General features: G+C 48.6%; 5 protein-coding genes across 5 annotated transcripts; 2 read left to right on the forward strand and 3 right to left on the reverse strand.

Moving 5' to 3' along the window:
• Positions 1-40: 40 nt before the first annotated feature.
• On the reverse strand, positions 41-2061 carry FSUBG_10580 (uncharacterized protein; the record flags this gene model as incomplete). The annotated part of the gene is made up of 2 exons (XM_036675171.1): positions 41-1123; positions 1174-2061. The coding sequence occupies 2 exons, from the start codon at positions 2059-2061 to the stop codon at positions 41-43; spliced, it is 1971 nt and encodes a 656-aa protein (XP_036533944.1).
• Positions 2062-2310: 249 nt separating this feature from the next.
• On the reverse strand, positions 2311-4187 carry FSUBG_10581 (uncharacterized protein; the record flags this gene model as incomplete). The annotated part of the gene is made up of 8 exons (XM_036675172.1): positions 2311-2529; positions 2577-2795; positions 2845-2974; positions 3023-3134; positions 3186-3332; positions 3380-3619; positions 3669-3770; positions 3821-4187. The coding sequence occupies 8 exons, from the start codon at positions 4185-4187 to the stop codon at positions 2311-2313; spliced, it is 1536 nt and encodes a 511-aa protein (XP_036533945.1).
• Positions 4188-4672: 485 nt separating this feature from the next.
• On the forward strand, positions 4673-8152 carry FSUBG_10582 (alpha-galactosidase D; the record flags this gene model as incomplete). The annotated part of the gene is made up of 8 exons (XM_036675173.1): positions 4673-4906; positions 4956-5457; positions 5508-5684; positions 6303-6707; positions 6763-6817; positions 6865-7032; positions 7079-7219; positions 7267-8152. 8 exons carry the CDS (start codon positions 4673-4675, stop codon positions 8150-8152), a joined length of 2568 nt encoding a protein of 855 aa, XP_036533946.1.
• Positions 8153-11039: 2887 nt separating this feature from the next.
• Positions 11040-12161, forward strand: FSUBG_10583 (uncharacterized protein; the record flags this gene model as incomplete). Its single annotated transcript, XM_036675174.1, has 3 exons — positions 11040-11270; positions 11324-11811; positions 11858-12161. 3 exons carry the CDS (start codon positions 11040-11042, stop codon positions 12159-12161), a joined length of 1023 nt encoding a protein of 340 aa, XP_036533947.1.
• Positions 12162-12420: 259 nt separating this feature from the next.
• On the reverse strand, positions 12421-15267 carry FSUBG_10584 (FAD-linked oxidoreductase yvdP; the record flags this gene model as incomplete). The annotated part of the gene is made up of 3 exons (XM_036675175.1): positions 12421-13855; positions 13934-14168; positions 14568-15267. The coding sequence occupies 3 exons, from the start codon at positions 15265-15267 to the stop codon at positions 12421-12423; spliced, it is 2370 nt and encodes a 789-aa protein (XP_036533948.1).
• Between the last annotated feature and the right edge of the window lie 129 nt (positions 15268-15396).

Here is a 15396-nt window from a genome sequence, read left to right on the forward strand (position 1 = left end):
TCTCGATCTACTAGGTATCACATCTATACAACATCACATCCTAAACCCTCGACGCCTTCGACCTGAATCCAAACGCACCAAAGAGTATCATGAAAATGTAAGCAATCATCATATACAAACCTTGACCAACAAAACAAACCGCTGCAACAGGGTCGCCAGCGCCTCTCCTAACCGCGCCAAACATCCACTTTGCATCTTTCTTCGCCTCGCCGACAGCCCATGTCAACGGTGACGGCTTAGCAGGTCTCTCCTTGATCTTGGGTCTTGAGCCAGGGAATTCAGCGACGCCTTTCCTCTTGCCCTCGAGATCTTTGAGGGTGAGGGTGTGATTCTCATGCTGGCGGTTGCGCACGCTCTCCTTTGTAAGCATACCACGAATAGTCTCTTTTTCGGAGGCCGTGTTGTGGTTCCACCATTCTTCGACGGCGGTGAACATGTACTTCTGGATGGGTGTCTTGTGGCGAGGGAAGGCGGGATGATGCATGATTGTAAGGATCTGGCGGATTGTTTCTTCTTCATTGCGGAAGGGATCATCCCAGCATTTGACGACCTGTTGCGTTGTCCAGTTTGTAGTGACGGAGGAGACCAGGCCTGCGGGTTGGTTGAGGACGTTGCTGAAGTGATCCTTTGAGATGTCCGAATGGCTAGGATCAGACCCATCGCCATCGAGGTATACCTCAGCAGACGTGGACTTGGCAGCCTCAGCATCGACGCGATCTTTTGCTGCCTTGAGTGCATTGCGCAACTGCATGATAGAGCTCCCAATCATGAGCGACAAGTACTTGAAGACAAGCTGGTCCGTCCATTTGCCCAGCTGCGTGCTCGACTCCTCCGACAGCGGCTCAGCATCATGTTGCTCTGTGCGCTCTTGTATCCATTTCTTGATTCGATCGTGGAGGTAGAAGACAGGTTCGATGGTCTGCCAAAGCTGATTGGCGTCGAGGCTACTCGCGACGGTCGAGGTTTGTTTGTCTTCCTCCGCTTTCTTGAAGAGCACGCCGACGGTCTCGAGCTGTTGGAGAATCGGGTCGTTCGTCTTGGAGGCTAATTTACTAATTGCTTGGATCGCGGCTTTGAGGAGGTCGAAGATGTGCTGAAAGGCGATCTCGCCGAGGTTCAGTTCCTGTTGGCTGTCAGCGTGGACTTGTGAAAGGAGGGAGTCGGCTTGCGCACATTCTCAAGGTTCTCTAGTGAGCCTTTGCACTGGAGAATGGCCATGTCATCGGCTTCACCAAGAATACTGTGGAAGATGTCGAGCATTCCGAAAGTGCCGGTCACGATGGGCGGTACCATGCGACTTCTCCATCGCGGGGTCTTGACGCGACAGGCTTCGCCGACAAAGGCAAAGACGTCATGCTCGCCGAGTTCATGCAGGCAGAGTTCCGTAAAATTGCTATGCGCCGAGAAGTCTTCGAGGGTATGAAGCGCAGCGCCAAGATGAATGAACGCTTCCTTCTTGGACTTTGGGTCCTTATCGCGCCCGAGTCGAATGCACTCGCGTAGCTCTCGCGTGACGTAATCAGCAGATGTATCCCAGCCTTTGCCCGAGTTCGCGATGTAGTTCTTCATGCCCGTCTTGGGGTCAAACTCGAGTTCGCGTGGATCCAAAGGCCCTCTGAGCCTCTCGTCAATCTCCTTGGCATTACTCGGGTATCCCTTGGGGTTGTCGATATGCTCCACGTGAGTGTAACATCCCAAGCGCTCTCGCGTCACCTCAAACTCGTCGGTCGCGAAGCCAAACTCCAAGAACCCCATAATGCTAACAATAGCTCTGAGAACCGGCTCAGGAACATTGTCAAGGCCTGTTGTATCGATGATTTGCGAAAAGTCTCGTAGCCAGTTCCCAAAGTAGATTTGTCGTCGCTCGAGTGTTGAAAATCTGTAGTGCGTTACGAAACTGGCCGGAAGGTACCGAAGAGCTTCGACGATGTCGCCATGACGCCAGACGTAGCCGTTGAATTCGCTAGTGCCTGCTACTTCGCCTGCCCCAAAGGCGGCGACGCGGTCGGCGAACAGGAGGCATACGAAGGCGACGAGGAGAAGTCGTGTTGCCAATGCCATTTCGACGGAATGAGATGTGACGTCATAAATGCATTCAAGATTGACAAAATGGAAGGATCAGCGTCATCGATGTCTTGGTAGGGTTTTGCTTCCGGATTATTTTATCCCCGCGCCGCTTCATGAATCACGAGCATGGATCATAAACTAACGGAAATAAACAGAAACTGCCAGTGATAACATCAATTTTATGTCAGTGATAAAATAAGGCCATTGTCAATTATGCCCTTCATCACAGTCTATAGCTACTTTCTACAGCTTCGCGCTCGCTGATAAAGTGAAGAGATTTCGGCCGTCATTAGATCTGATCACATGGCCCTTCATACCAATCGGCTCGCCATTAGCATTCGCAAGAGTCGTCAACGTATGTTCATCACCATGGTTTGCAATGAATCTATGCCCATTCTCAACCAGCCTTCCAATTACATGACCGAGCTTGGGTGCCCTTCGATCATAGTCCACTGTATAAGTCTGTAATCGCGTTAGATTGATGCAAGTGATCGGGTCACGACACAAACCTCAATTACAGCTTCACCTTGTGCTGTTGGGGTAAACGCCGGACCTTGAGATACATCACCATTGTCAAGAACTTCGCTTTTCACATAATTGGAGGCACTGCGCCGTGGCTGGGCTGATAGACAAAGAGCATATTGCCACGATAGAATGCCTCCGTTGGCAAGTACCAGGCCGTTTTGATGCTTTCGGCTTCGAATGACTCTTGCCATCTCGGCGATTGCCTATCGAGAACCTTTAGAAGATTATCATTAAGAGCACAAGAAAGCTTACGTGAAGGGAATAATTGTTGCCTGCACCGCCGAATGAAGTAAGGCCTCCAAGTAAAGTGATAGGTTTGGCTGGCTTCTGAACCTCGAGACCGACATGCTTACAAGCAAGTTTCGGGACGATGGGAAAGCACCTATGACTATGTAAGTTCCACTTCAATTCTCACTCTACTTTGACTCACGAGTAGAAGTCGAAGCAGTCGATCTCGTTCTTAGTCAGCGCAGCGGATTCGAGAGCCTTGTCAATGGAGTACTCGATAGCTGGGCTTGAGAAGTAGTTGGCTCTCTCCCAAACTAGACGAAGTATCAGTGATAGTCTGATTTGAAGTGAAAGAGTCTACTGACAATGCGAACTGTCGTTTGAGCCAGCCCCGCCAGTGATGTACACCCATCTATCCTGGGGGACACCGAGTTTGGTAGCATATTCGGCAGAAGTGATGATACAAGCCGCCGCCAGATTCACACCGTTGAAGGCGTTCATGAGCAATGGATCTAAATAGTTAGCTGATAGTCAGAGTCCATAGCGACTATATACATACAAGGTGTGCAGATCATGCGATTCTGCTTGGTTATCGTGTTAATAGCATCAACGTCTCGTGGTATTTCGCCTGCTCTCCAACTGATCGGATGATGACAGGCGATCTTGTCGAATTCAGCGTAAAGAACTGCTGATTCATGATGGTTCTCATGGAATGTCTGCTGGTTATGCTTTCTGTATGCGTTTTCATATAGAGGGTATACTTGAATTGGCATTCCAATGGAGTGCGAGGCACCGACATCTTTATCCTATCAGACAGTCTCTAGTTATAGATGTGAGTCGAGGCTCACCTTTCAAGAGTGCAGGGTCACTCGGGCCGTATAACTTTGCATCGGGAGACATCTCAGTCCATCCTGGAGGAGGAAGACGCCCAGCTTTCTGACACGCAAGCACTGGCATTCGTCAGCCAAAGGATCTCCAATTCGGTCTGACCTCAACTTACACGACGCCATCGCCTCTCCTCCTGTAACGATAGCTAAGTTAGTCTCCCCTGCTGCAACTCGTGCAGCTGCTGCGTCGCACAGCAACGCAGGCGTATGACCTCCGTGGCTTGACAGCTCAAGATGTGAAGGCTCAACGCCCAGTTTCTGAGCCAGATGCTTTGGTAGATCATCATATGTCCAGGACCACGGGGGAACAACAGAAATACTATCTACATCTTTGATAACATCGACTGTTGTATCTTTGGCAGCATCGTGGATTGCTGATAAGATAAGCTCTGCTGGTTCAAGGGTATTTTCGATGGTGAAATTCTTTTGGCGGAATTCTCCGACACCGATAATAATTGGGTCTTGAGGCGATGGAGACATGATGTCGATCTTGATTACTGGAAGTTGAAGAAATGATAATTTTGCATTTAATAATTAGTTGGTATGCGCGACAGGTACTGGTCAGTGTTTAATTGCTGTATTCGGAGTTATGAGGGGTATTTTTTGCCTCGGCATCTCGAGGCCTGCCGAGTCTTACTCAGCCAGATCATGAACATGAGGGATCGCCGAAGCAGCTCTCTTCCTCGGCCCATTGTTTATTCTCCGACTGCTCTACAGGTCACTTAAATATTTGTCAGAGAATGACGATTAATTGGGCTACTCTTACAATTTTTCTATGATGATGAAAACAGGACGGGCTTTACACGTTATCGGACCCCCTAAATAGCCGAACGCCGCAAACATCGTATTCCATGACTCAGAAAGGACTTGGCATGATACGATAGCTTCAGAAAGTCTTCATAAGACACAATGTCCCCGCTTGAAGATGATAGACCGATACTAGATTCAGTGCTCGTTCTCTCAGTATGACGCCCAAACTGCCATCACTCATTAAAGTCGACAGCCTCGACATTCATGTCTTGATCAATGATGAGATTGACCAAATCTCACCGAGCCCAAATCCGCGGGTTCAGCATGCCCAATCTTTCGCTGGTGTCCCATTGAGCCCTGTGTCAGACCCCAGTTCTCGAGGAGGAGCTCGGTTGGAAATGCCAATGCGAAATATCTGTTGCGGCGCTCATGGCCTGTCCTTGTTTATCGTAAGATTGTTCTCTCTACTGCTGGTATCGTGTACTGAGCGCTCGGCAGACAGCGAAAAAGGGCAATAAGTCTCACACTCTTCTTTTCGATGCCGGGCCTGAGGAAGACGTTTTCGAGAAAAACGTCCAGAGACTCAAGCTCCCAATGGCTGAGATTGGTACCATTGTGCTTTCGCATTGGCATAGAGATCACTCTGGCGGGCTTCTCTCAGCGATTGGGCTCGCCAGCAGAGGGAGGTCAGACAGCGATCAGGTCATTGTTGCGCTTCCTCCAGATATGCCAGCATTGAGAGGAATTATGTTCGATCAACCTATTTCGCTAGAGCCAGATCCCCCCATAGATGAGATCAATAGTGCTGGTGGCAAGACAGTTGTCTTGAATGAGGCACTCACTGTTCTAGATGACACCTTTCTCATATCCGGCGAGATTCCGCGCCAGACAGAGTATGAAGGTGGTATCCCAGGTGGTGTTCGATATGACCCGGCCAAGGATGAATGGATAAAGGACGAGTTGATCATGGAAGAGCGGTTCGTCATGTGTAAACTCAAAGGTGAGTTCCTCTTATCACCTAACAAACTACCGCATCTAATGTTCATGAAGGCAAGGGCCTGGTCATCTTCACTGGCTGCAGTCACGCTGGCCTCATTAACATTGCCAGACATGCTAAATCCATCGATGACAGCCCTATTTACGCTATTGTCGGCGGATACCACCTCGCAGATGCGTTGCCTGATAAGATGGAGCAGAGCATGAAGGATCTTAAGGATCTCAAGCCAGGTTTGCTGATGCCGGGACATTGTACTGGGTGGAGGTTCAAGGGACTTATTGAAAAGGAAATGCCAGGTCAGATGGCTCCCTTGTTTGGTGGAACAAAGTACACACTGTAAAGCTGACACTGATCATTGATTCTGGTCCGGAGTTTTTACTGGCTACATACCTCAGTCGGGCTTCAGTCGGGATGGTCAATGCTACTCTGGACATGGTGGATAGGTGCAACGGTTCAATGCACACATAACCATTTGGTCGCCTAACGACGTCAATGCATCTTGCCCTCGGTATCATTCAATCTCCGTTTCGGGATGTAACGTCAAGCAGAAACAGGGAAGGGTTCCCCGCAGGTAAAATACCCCATGCGTCGGCGATCGACATAGCTTAACGCAAATTCAAGATGCGCACCTATTAGCAATTGAATCTGTGATCGTATGTTAGCTCCTGAGGTAGCCGCACCTATCATATCGTGACTATGGTGTCATAAGTTTCCATTCTCGTCCCGCCTGCATCTAGGACGCGAAAGTCTTATGGTTAAATGCTTAAAGTACGGATCGAATACGCGCTTCCATGGATAAAGCGAGTATAAGAGCAATGGCTCACGCTGTATTTATGGGTGTTTTCCAGCTTACATCGGTAGCTCTCCCATCGTCATCAATATGACTTCCCTTGTATTTGCCACGCTTCTTGCCAGCGCATATGGCAAGACAGTCAAGTCTCCTACTCCACCAATGGGATGGAACAGCTACAATCACTACAACTGTCGGCCATCTGAGGACATCATCAAAATTAATGCCAAAGGGTTGGTTGATCTTGGTTTCAAGGACCTCGGCTATAGTATCGTCACCGTCGACTGCGGATGGCCTTCGAGAGACCGGGATAGCAAAGGAAGACTTCAATGGAATGAGACTCTCTTCCCGTCGGGTCCTAAAGCCCTTGGAGATTATATCCATGATCTGGGACTAGAATTTGGTCTTTACTCGGGAGCTGGATACTTACAGTGCGGTTCAACCGACATTCCTGCTTCCCTTGGTTTGTCTATCATTCATTCTAGGGAGTTCCAAGTACACTCGGCTGACTGCGATAGACTATGAGGAGATCGATGCTAAGTCGTTCGCGGAGTGGGGAGGCGACACTCTCAAGTAAGGCATTCTGCGATTTCCGTTCTAAACCTACTGACATTCTTCAGATACGACAACTGTTACGCGACATCCAAGACCAATATGGTCGACGCCAGTTCAGCTGAGGCAAAGAGCCCCAACCGCTTCATTAAGATGGCTGCGGCTATCAATCAGACTGACCGCGACATTAAGTATTTCCTCTGCCAATGGGGCATTGGCGAAGATGTTCCTCAATGGTAAGTTGTGACAGCAAATTCCAGTTTCTCTTCTCACAATAATCAGGGCTGCTCCTCTCGGCAACTCATGGCGAATGAGTAACGATATCTTCAATGCCTGGAGAGCAATCTGGCGCATTACAAACCAGGTTGTCGCTCACGCCAAATACAACGGGCCAGGCGCTTTTGCTGACATGGACATGTTAATGTGAGCTACGTTGTCGATCCTCGGTAGCATATGACTGACCACCGTAGTATTGGCCTTGGTGCACTTTCGCACGATGAAGAACGCTTCCACTTCGGCTTCTGGTCTATGATGAAATCTCCTCTCATCATTGGTGGCGTGATGGACGCCAAGCAAATCCCTGCCGAATCTCTCGAGATCATGTCCAACAAAGAAGTCATCGCTATCAATCAAGATCCTTTAGCAGGAGCGGCGAAGCTCGTTATCCGATATACCGAGGAAGAGTGGGATATTTGGGCCGGAAACCTCTCTTCTAACCGCAAAGTCCTCGGCGTTTTGAACTGGAAGAACGAGACTCAAACCGTGAAGGTTGACCTGTCGCTGATTGGTGTTGGCGAGGCAGCGGCTCGAGACGTATGGGCTCACGAGGACCTTAGTATTTCGGGTATCCAGGAATTCAAGCTTGCACCTCATGAGTTACGACAGCTTGTCTTGTCCGACATCAGTCCGGCTTCACCTCCCAAAGCCGCGGGTTACTATCCAGCTCAAGACGCGACTCTCTCAGGTTCCGCTTCTCTCATCAACTGCAAAGACACAGAATGTCTTCCAACTCACAAGAAGGTCGGATCGATCGGCAAAGATGCTAAAGTGACCTTCAAGTCCGTCAGTGCTACCAAGGACGGTTCAGTCTATTTAGGCATCGATTACATCAATCATGAGTACCATCACACGATCGGCGATTGGGAGACAAACTCCCGGAACATGTCAATCTCAGTCAACGGAGAAGATGCAAAGCGATGGGCGTTCCCGAATGCTGGAGGTGATTGGTTCGAGAGCGACCGGCTCACGATCCTTGTTGATGGGTTCAAGAAGGGGGATAGCAACGATGTGACCTTTACTGCGTCCACTTCCGGCAGTTGGGCGCCTGATTTGGTGGGATTTGAGGTCCTGGAGTAGTCGAGAAGACCTCATCAGAACAGCTATGAATCTTGATTCATAGAAAGATCAGGCTATATGGATAACTAAGCCCTGTTTCAGCGATGTTGCATAAATTTATGTCTCACAAGAATATGTTGGGTGGACCAGAAATTCCAAATATCCCCATCATCGCCATCGGGTTTAGCTCCGTTGGCAAAACATCATTTTCAACAGAATACCCTAGAGTTGAGTGTCAAAGTTGAGAAATGGAGCCTTCTACAGGAACAAAGTAACCTAGATTATGATAAGACCTCTGGACGGGAGAATGTCTGAGCTTGGGATGATTCCATGTCACAATTGAATGTGGTCTGCGTAAATACATGATATAGGACGGGCAACAGTCTTGTGTCGAAAACTGCGAATGATAACAACGTTGGAAACTCGATAAGCAAGATCCAACGCCACAAGAATGATGTGAACTACTGTTGGAGAAGAAAACTTTAAAAAAGCCGTTATCCAACTTTTAGTTATTTAAATAACAAAGAATAAACCAATATCTGGAATATGCTGAAATGACCAGACCAAGACACTGTTATGGTTAAGCCCCGGGTAATCATGGAGTGATGCCCACAGCGGCAAACTGACCTTGAATTGTTAAGCGAAAGGACAAACCACCAAAACAAAGCCTGCCAAAAATGCAAAACGAAATCCCCGAAACCTGGATCGAACAAGTGACCTTTCGGTGAGATGTGTTATCAATTACAGCCGAACGCTCTTCCAGCTGAGCTATTCGGGGATTGTTGGTGTAGAGGCGTCGCAAATTGGCCAGATGTCGACAACCGGCATTGCCGATCGTGGTATCCCGGATCCTTGATGCTTGCAACTGTCGTCCGTGTTTCATTTTGAGTGTGACTTGAGAGTGTCAGAAGGACACGTTAGTTGTGAATGGTTTCGATCAACATAATAAGACATTGGTCTCACTACTGTCACGATGCCAATTACAGCAGAGACACAGAATTGAATGCGAAAAGAGGTACGAAATCTAAACGGCAAAAAGCACAACATGGCAAATAAAAATGACAAAAAAAGATATAGCTAGCAGCTATCAGTTTCGATCTGATGACCTCCGGGTTATGAGCCCGGCTACGGGAATCGTTAGTGCATTTCGAAGATGAGAGGATGAAATTACATACCGCGCTTCCACTGCGCCAAGCTGCTTTCTTGCGATGTTTTGCCGAATTATTTTTGCGCTCTATCAAGGGTCTCGTTCCGCATCAATTTGGCTCTACTGTTTTGTTGATTGCGGGGCTCGCTTGGGTTTAACAGTTTGTCAAACTTCATCATTAAACTCGGGTAGAGAGCCGATGTCTGCAAACCTTTAATGGCATCTATGCATGACGCGTGACGATGTCTTCAAGGGTGTTTTCAGCTCGCTTAGCACTGACCATCGTGACAGCTTCTTGAGACGAAACCATGTAACGATCTCATATGCTCGGGCAACTTTCCGAGCAGGGATCATCCACCTGTCAATATCTTTCGGCCGATTCTCTTGAAATGATACCCCCGATACCGTCAACCGGGAAAGATGCACCCGAAAGCCCTGACTAGCCCTTCTCCTTAATCTGACGCGTTCTCCAAGATGTGGATAGTGAGTCAATGCGAGCTCGGAAGTCTATTTGCGGAGGAGACGGGACCCCTTTTTCGGGAGCACGTGGATTTTCTTGTTCAACGGCGCACGGCTGGCCTGGATACGAGTTACCCGATTATTACCGTTTGCGCGTGAGTCAGGACGATCCGAAGTCTCATAATTGCGGGTTCAGTGATCGGGAAATTCCGATGCTGTTAGCCGGACAAAAGAATCCTATAGTTCCTTTTGGCGGACTTTTGTGCAGATTAGAGCGCTGACTCGGAGGCTTTTTATTAGCTTAAATAGTTTGGCTGACAGTTTGGGCTGCATCATCGATTTTGAGTCAGGCCAAGAACATCAAGACAAAAGACCCTTACAAGTAGATGGACGGAAACATCAATTACTTAGGTCGGAAAAGGTGATGCAAAATTCGAGAAATTGAAAATGGAGACAATAAACAAGAAGGACCAAGCTATTATGTATTAGACACGAAAATGAAGTAACTGGTGACATATAGAACCATAATAAATCATCGTCCTCCCTGAGGAACCCCATAAAATGGATCCGAAGCTGAATGTCCAAAGACCAAGGATTATCCGCAACCGCCGTCTACGCCCGTTCCCAGGTGATGGGAGCGAGTCAGTCGAGGCATAAGCGACGACATTACTGAGATCTCGTTGGTAGATCGAGCTCATCCCTGTCTTGGTCTAGTCCCCCATTGAGACTTAGTCTAGAGCGGATTTCATGCCAGGCCCCAGACTCAAAACTTTAGCCAAACTTTAATGGCAAAGCCAAAATGCGTGATTGTCTTTATGGACGGAGCAGACTTGATGGGAGATGAAGGGTCGGGTTAAGGGAGGATCGTCGTGGATCTTTTGTATTGTTCGTGGTTGCAGATGCGCGAGACAATGGGAAGAGATCATCGATTTGCGAGGGTTGACGAGGCTCAGCCACATGTTCCAGACTGAGATACATACCAGCTGATCATGAATCGAACATGGAAGCCTCCAGCCCTCTTCCCCGGCAATATTCTTCTTCCCCAGTGACGGTAGTGGGAACATCCTTCGTGTGTCAAACCTCAGCCCACCCCAGCCAAGCCTAACCACACGCAGACTGGGCAAGGAACACAGACGGTTTACCAGAAAACGCCATCTCCATGGTCCCCTGCCTCCAGTCCCTTTTGGACTCTGCCACGCTCTGCGCACACACATAAGATCAGCGCGACTGTCTCTCCCCCTCCTTGCGCTGTCGCAGTTTGTCTCGCAAGTCTCGTTTCTTGGCAGGCTGACTCGAACGACCATGGATTACTTCGAGGTATGCTGGTCGATCTTCAGCACCATCTGTCTCGTCAATGTTGTTTTCGGTATCTTGGTCTGTGAGATTACTACGTTTACTGTTTTAGCTGCGGTGCCGATCTTTTCGTCTGCGGCGGGGGCTATTGCGAATGGGCTTTGCTATTATGTTTACTACCTGAAGAATCCTGTCATCAACGAGGTGGTAGCTGCTGTGTTCTCAGACTTCTTCTGGCTGGTATGATACCTTCTCGATCAATTGAAGGTGAATGTTACTGACCGGATCAATAGCTACAAGAAGCCAGTCTGTTGCTGTACAGTTATATCATCCTCCAACGAGTTCTCCGACCGAAGCAATGGCGCGTCTTTTCCATTCTGTTCTGGACTCTTATGGTCTTGACGGCGATCACTCGAGTTTTTATCGCAATCTACCGTGCCAAGTTCTTGATTGAGGGTGTCGCTCGGTTCGAAGTTATCATCAATTATCTGCACATTGGCTACTTCACCTTCATGGCCATCTCCGAATGTCTCAGCGCCTATTTCCTTGTCGTCATCTTCGCCTCAGCCAAGACCGCCAGTATGAGCGCTGCTCTCAAAGTTGGACTTCTACGATATTTGACACGTAGCACCGAAATGCGCGTCGCTTTCTTGGCTGTACTGGGAGTCGTACGAACTATCATTCATCCATTCCAAACTCCTGGTCAGAAGGCTGTCAACATCGCCAGTCAATTGGATCGCTTCTTATATTGCCTGTTCTGTTTATATCCAATTGTTCTATAGTAAGTCTTGCCTCATCTCATCTGCGATAAAGCTAACCAGGTGCAGCTTCGACACCCTTGCCTCCAAGCTCCGCTTCAACGAAGACCGATCGATATATACCCATAGCGACCAAGCTGCTGCTGGTAATCGCTACGGCTTGAGCACCCAAACAAGATGCTACACGACAACAAAGTCCAATTACGCCTCGAAGATGTACGGGGCCGATACCCCGGGAGATAGGAATGCTTCACAAGAGCAGATCGTCCCAGCCAATGGATCCACTCGCTCCGGGGTTTCGGAGGTTGAGATGGAAGACATGGATGTTGAGGGATTCGTTATCAGGAAGACGACTGAGGTTACAGTCACATGATTGTTTCGTCGCATATATCACGCCGAACAATATCATAGATCTCATAATACTTAATTGTGCAAACAATTCTCCCTTGCAAGATTTCAGAAGTGACAGCGATGGATAGCGTAGACGAGGCAAGAAAGCGAGAACCTATGTCCCAAAAGAAGAAATGATATAGGCGACTTTCATGTAGTATGGTGTATATTTAAAATAACTAAGAGGGTTCGTAAAATGAATCCAGCTACCTCCGATGTCGTTCAAAGCCAGGTGCTCAACTTCAAGACCGACACATACGCCCATCATTTGCAATGATCCAAGCCTCACTACCGACAGCAACCGTTGAATAGAAGATATGCTCAGGATCGTACTTCTTTTTTATCCTCAGCAGCTTATTATAATTGACCCCGTAGAAAGTCTCTTGCCAATCTCGTTGTTGAAAGTCTGCTTCGTTGATGTACGCACCGGCACCAGGTGTCGCAGCCTCAATCACTGATTGAATATCCTGAGTAATCCTCCTCTGAGTAGCCAGCATTTCCTCCCATGGGACCTCATTATCCCAGGGAAGTGTCAAAGAAACCTGCACAATGGAATCTCGCCACTGGGGTAGTACTGAGTTGGCATTGCTGCCCCCGAATCTGGATACGTTGAGACCGACGCCAATATAAATGACTCCCATCTCAGCGAGCTTCCGAGCCGTTGTAGAGAAGTCTTTCAGATTGTTGCGTGGTAGTAAACGACCCCCGAAGAGTTGTGTTCCTACTTGAATATTGCCTGCTGGGAGGGGACCCCAGTAGTGATCGTAATGCTCGTAGTAACTTGGGAAGTGCGTGAAATTCGGATCGAACTTAATACCAAGATCAGTCAAAGAATCAGCGAGGGGCTGAAGGATCTGTTTGACCTCGGCCTCGGTCTTGTCGTACGCCGTCAGAGCGGGAATCTGAAGGAATGAGTCCGAGAAGAAGTAGATGACCATGACCCCAGAGTCAACGATCTTGGGTAGAGCAGCATGAAATGCGTCGATGGCCTTATATATGAGCTCTGACCTTCCCTCAGGTGCAGTGACAAGAAACTTGGCTCTACTGACTTGAGCTTCTGGATGAGCCCTTACGGTAGCTGAGATAACGACACCATAGTTACCCGTGCCACCTCCACTCAAAGCCCAATATAAGTCGCTATTTTCACATCTGCTCGCTTTAATAAGCTTTCTATTGGCGGTAACGACCTCGAATTCGAGGGTGTTATCTGCTGCTAGGCCGAAATTGGTACTTAGAGCTGAATGGCCGCCGCCTTGAGTATATCCCCCTGCAAGACCAACGGAAGGACATTCTCCCGTAACGACAACTAGATTCTCGGCATGGGCAGCTGCCAGAGCTTCAAACCCTTGGACCCCGGCGCCTACTTTGAGAGCTTTCCCTTGACACTGATCGTCCTTCCAATCGATGACTTCGTCGCCCTTTAGGTAGTGAGTCCAAACAGCAAGGGATCCTGCCCCGGTTGAGCGGCCGAGGTAGTCATGACCTGTGTTACGGATAACAAAGCGTAAATTCTTCTCTTTGGCGAAGTTTAGAGTAGCTGCGACGTCTTCTGCAGATGTGGCATTGACGGCATATGTGACGTAGTTGCCCAGCGTACATGGCTTTTCCCTGGGCTGGAATGGGTCGCAAGACTGATTGGCGAACAGAGGAGCCATCATGGAAGAGGACGATTCTGAACTTGCATATGTTAGCAGGCAATATGATGCATAGAAGCAGATTGTAACAATGCATGGGAATGACTGGATCCGGACTCACTGAACTGACGAATACAGCCATTCGCTTTGAAGGCGTTGACACTCTTCAGCATCGTAATTCGGATCATGGCATGAACTTCCCAGCGGAACGGTAGCTACCAATCGGCCACCAACCGTACTGTTGAGGTGATTCCAGTCATCACCAGGGCCAACAAGAGTCACCAGGAAAGCATTTGCAATCAGCTGCTGTGGCGTTACAGCCAGCAGCACCGAGCAGCAGAATCGGAACGAGGAGGCTGCGCATTGTTTCTAGCGACGTCCAATGGTGAAAGATCTCTGATAGACTCAATAGGCGGTAAGAATGCATGAAGTGACTGTCTTACTTAGATTTTCACCCTTCCCCGCAAATGTGCTTTTGCTTCTTTTGCTGCCCCTGTCAGCCAAGCATGTTGAGGTGGAGAACTATGTTGGTGTTACTGGATAAGGATATCTCTGCATTGAAGATCCTGACAGCTTTATCGCAGACAGAGGGAAAGATCGACAGCTGCTTATAGTATGAATGAAATTACAGTATCTATGATAATCTAAAAGGGAGAAGCAACCTTCTAAAATCTAGAGTACAGGCAAGATATGTCAAGTTGCGTCAGTGAGAGCTAAGCACATCTTCAGAACTTAACCCTCAACCGCAGCTATACCTTCGTCATCTCGGACCAACTTGGCTTGATTATAGGCTTCGTCATCTGTTGGTAATTGCAGGTTGACAGCTGCGATCCGAGCTGCGCTGACCTCCAACTCACCATCGCCTTCCAATGCTAGCACATGACCACCCGAGTCTCTAGTGGCTGCTAGGAAGTGAAGGTGGTCGCCTGCGACGCTGATGCCCTGCATGAAAGCTGGTGATCTGAACCCGATGATTGTACCCTTGATGTTGTGGAACGTATGCGAAGCCTGGCGCTTTCCAAGCTCGGCAAGACTCTCGCCTGGTGACTGTTGTCCCCCGACAGTCCGTACAGTGACTGACTTGAATGTGCCTTCGATTCTGTTGACCAGATAGTGATTGTTTGTCGCAGGAAGAAGCTGAGACAGAGTTTCGGTGAAGGAATCCTTGCTCGGTATTTGTTTCGAAGCAGTAACAGTCGGTTTAAAATCCGTGATCATCGCAAAAGGCGCCGTTTGCTCAGCGCATGCATTTTTATCCAGCGCTACAACAGAACCATCAGGTTTCATATCATAAATAACCCCATCAAGAATGATCATTTCGCCAACCATGTGTCGAAAGGTGCCCAGGCCATGATCGCCATGTGTGAGAAGTTCCGAAAGGGTGATTCCTGTCTCGGCGACGCCATCCATGAGGGCTGAGACAACGGAATATTGGAAGAGATGATTGGACGGCATTTTGGTGGGTGATGTGAGATGTGAGATGGTGTTGCGTGAGTGAGAGGCACAGCTTGTCCTTGGTTGAGAAAGTTGCACGAATGCGGGGTCTGAAAAGTCCAATCAAGTGACGACTTCTGGATCAAGACG

Source organism: Fusarium subglutinans, assembly GCF_013396075.1.
Source record: "Fusarium subglutinans strain NRRL 66333 chromosome Unknown NRRL66333_c0000185, whole genome shotgun sequence".
Lineage (NCBI taxonomy): Eukaryota > Fungi > Ascomycota > Sordariomycetes > Hypocreales > Nectriaceae > Fusarium > Fusarium subglutinans.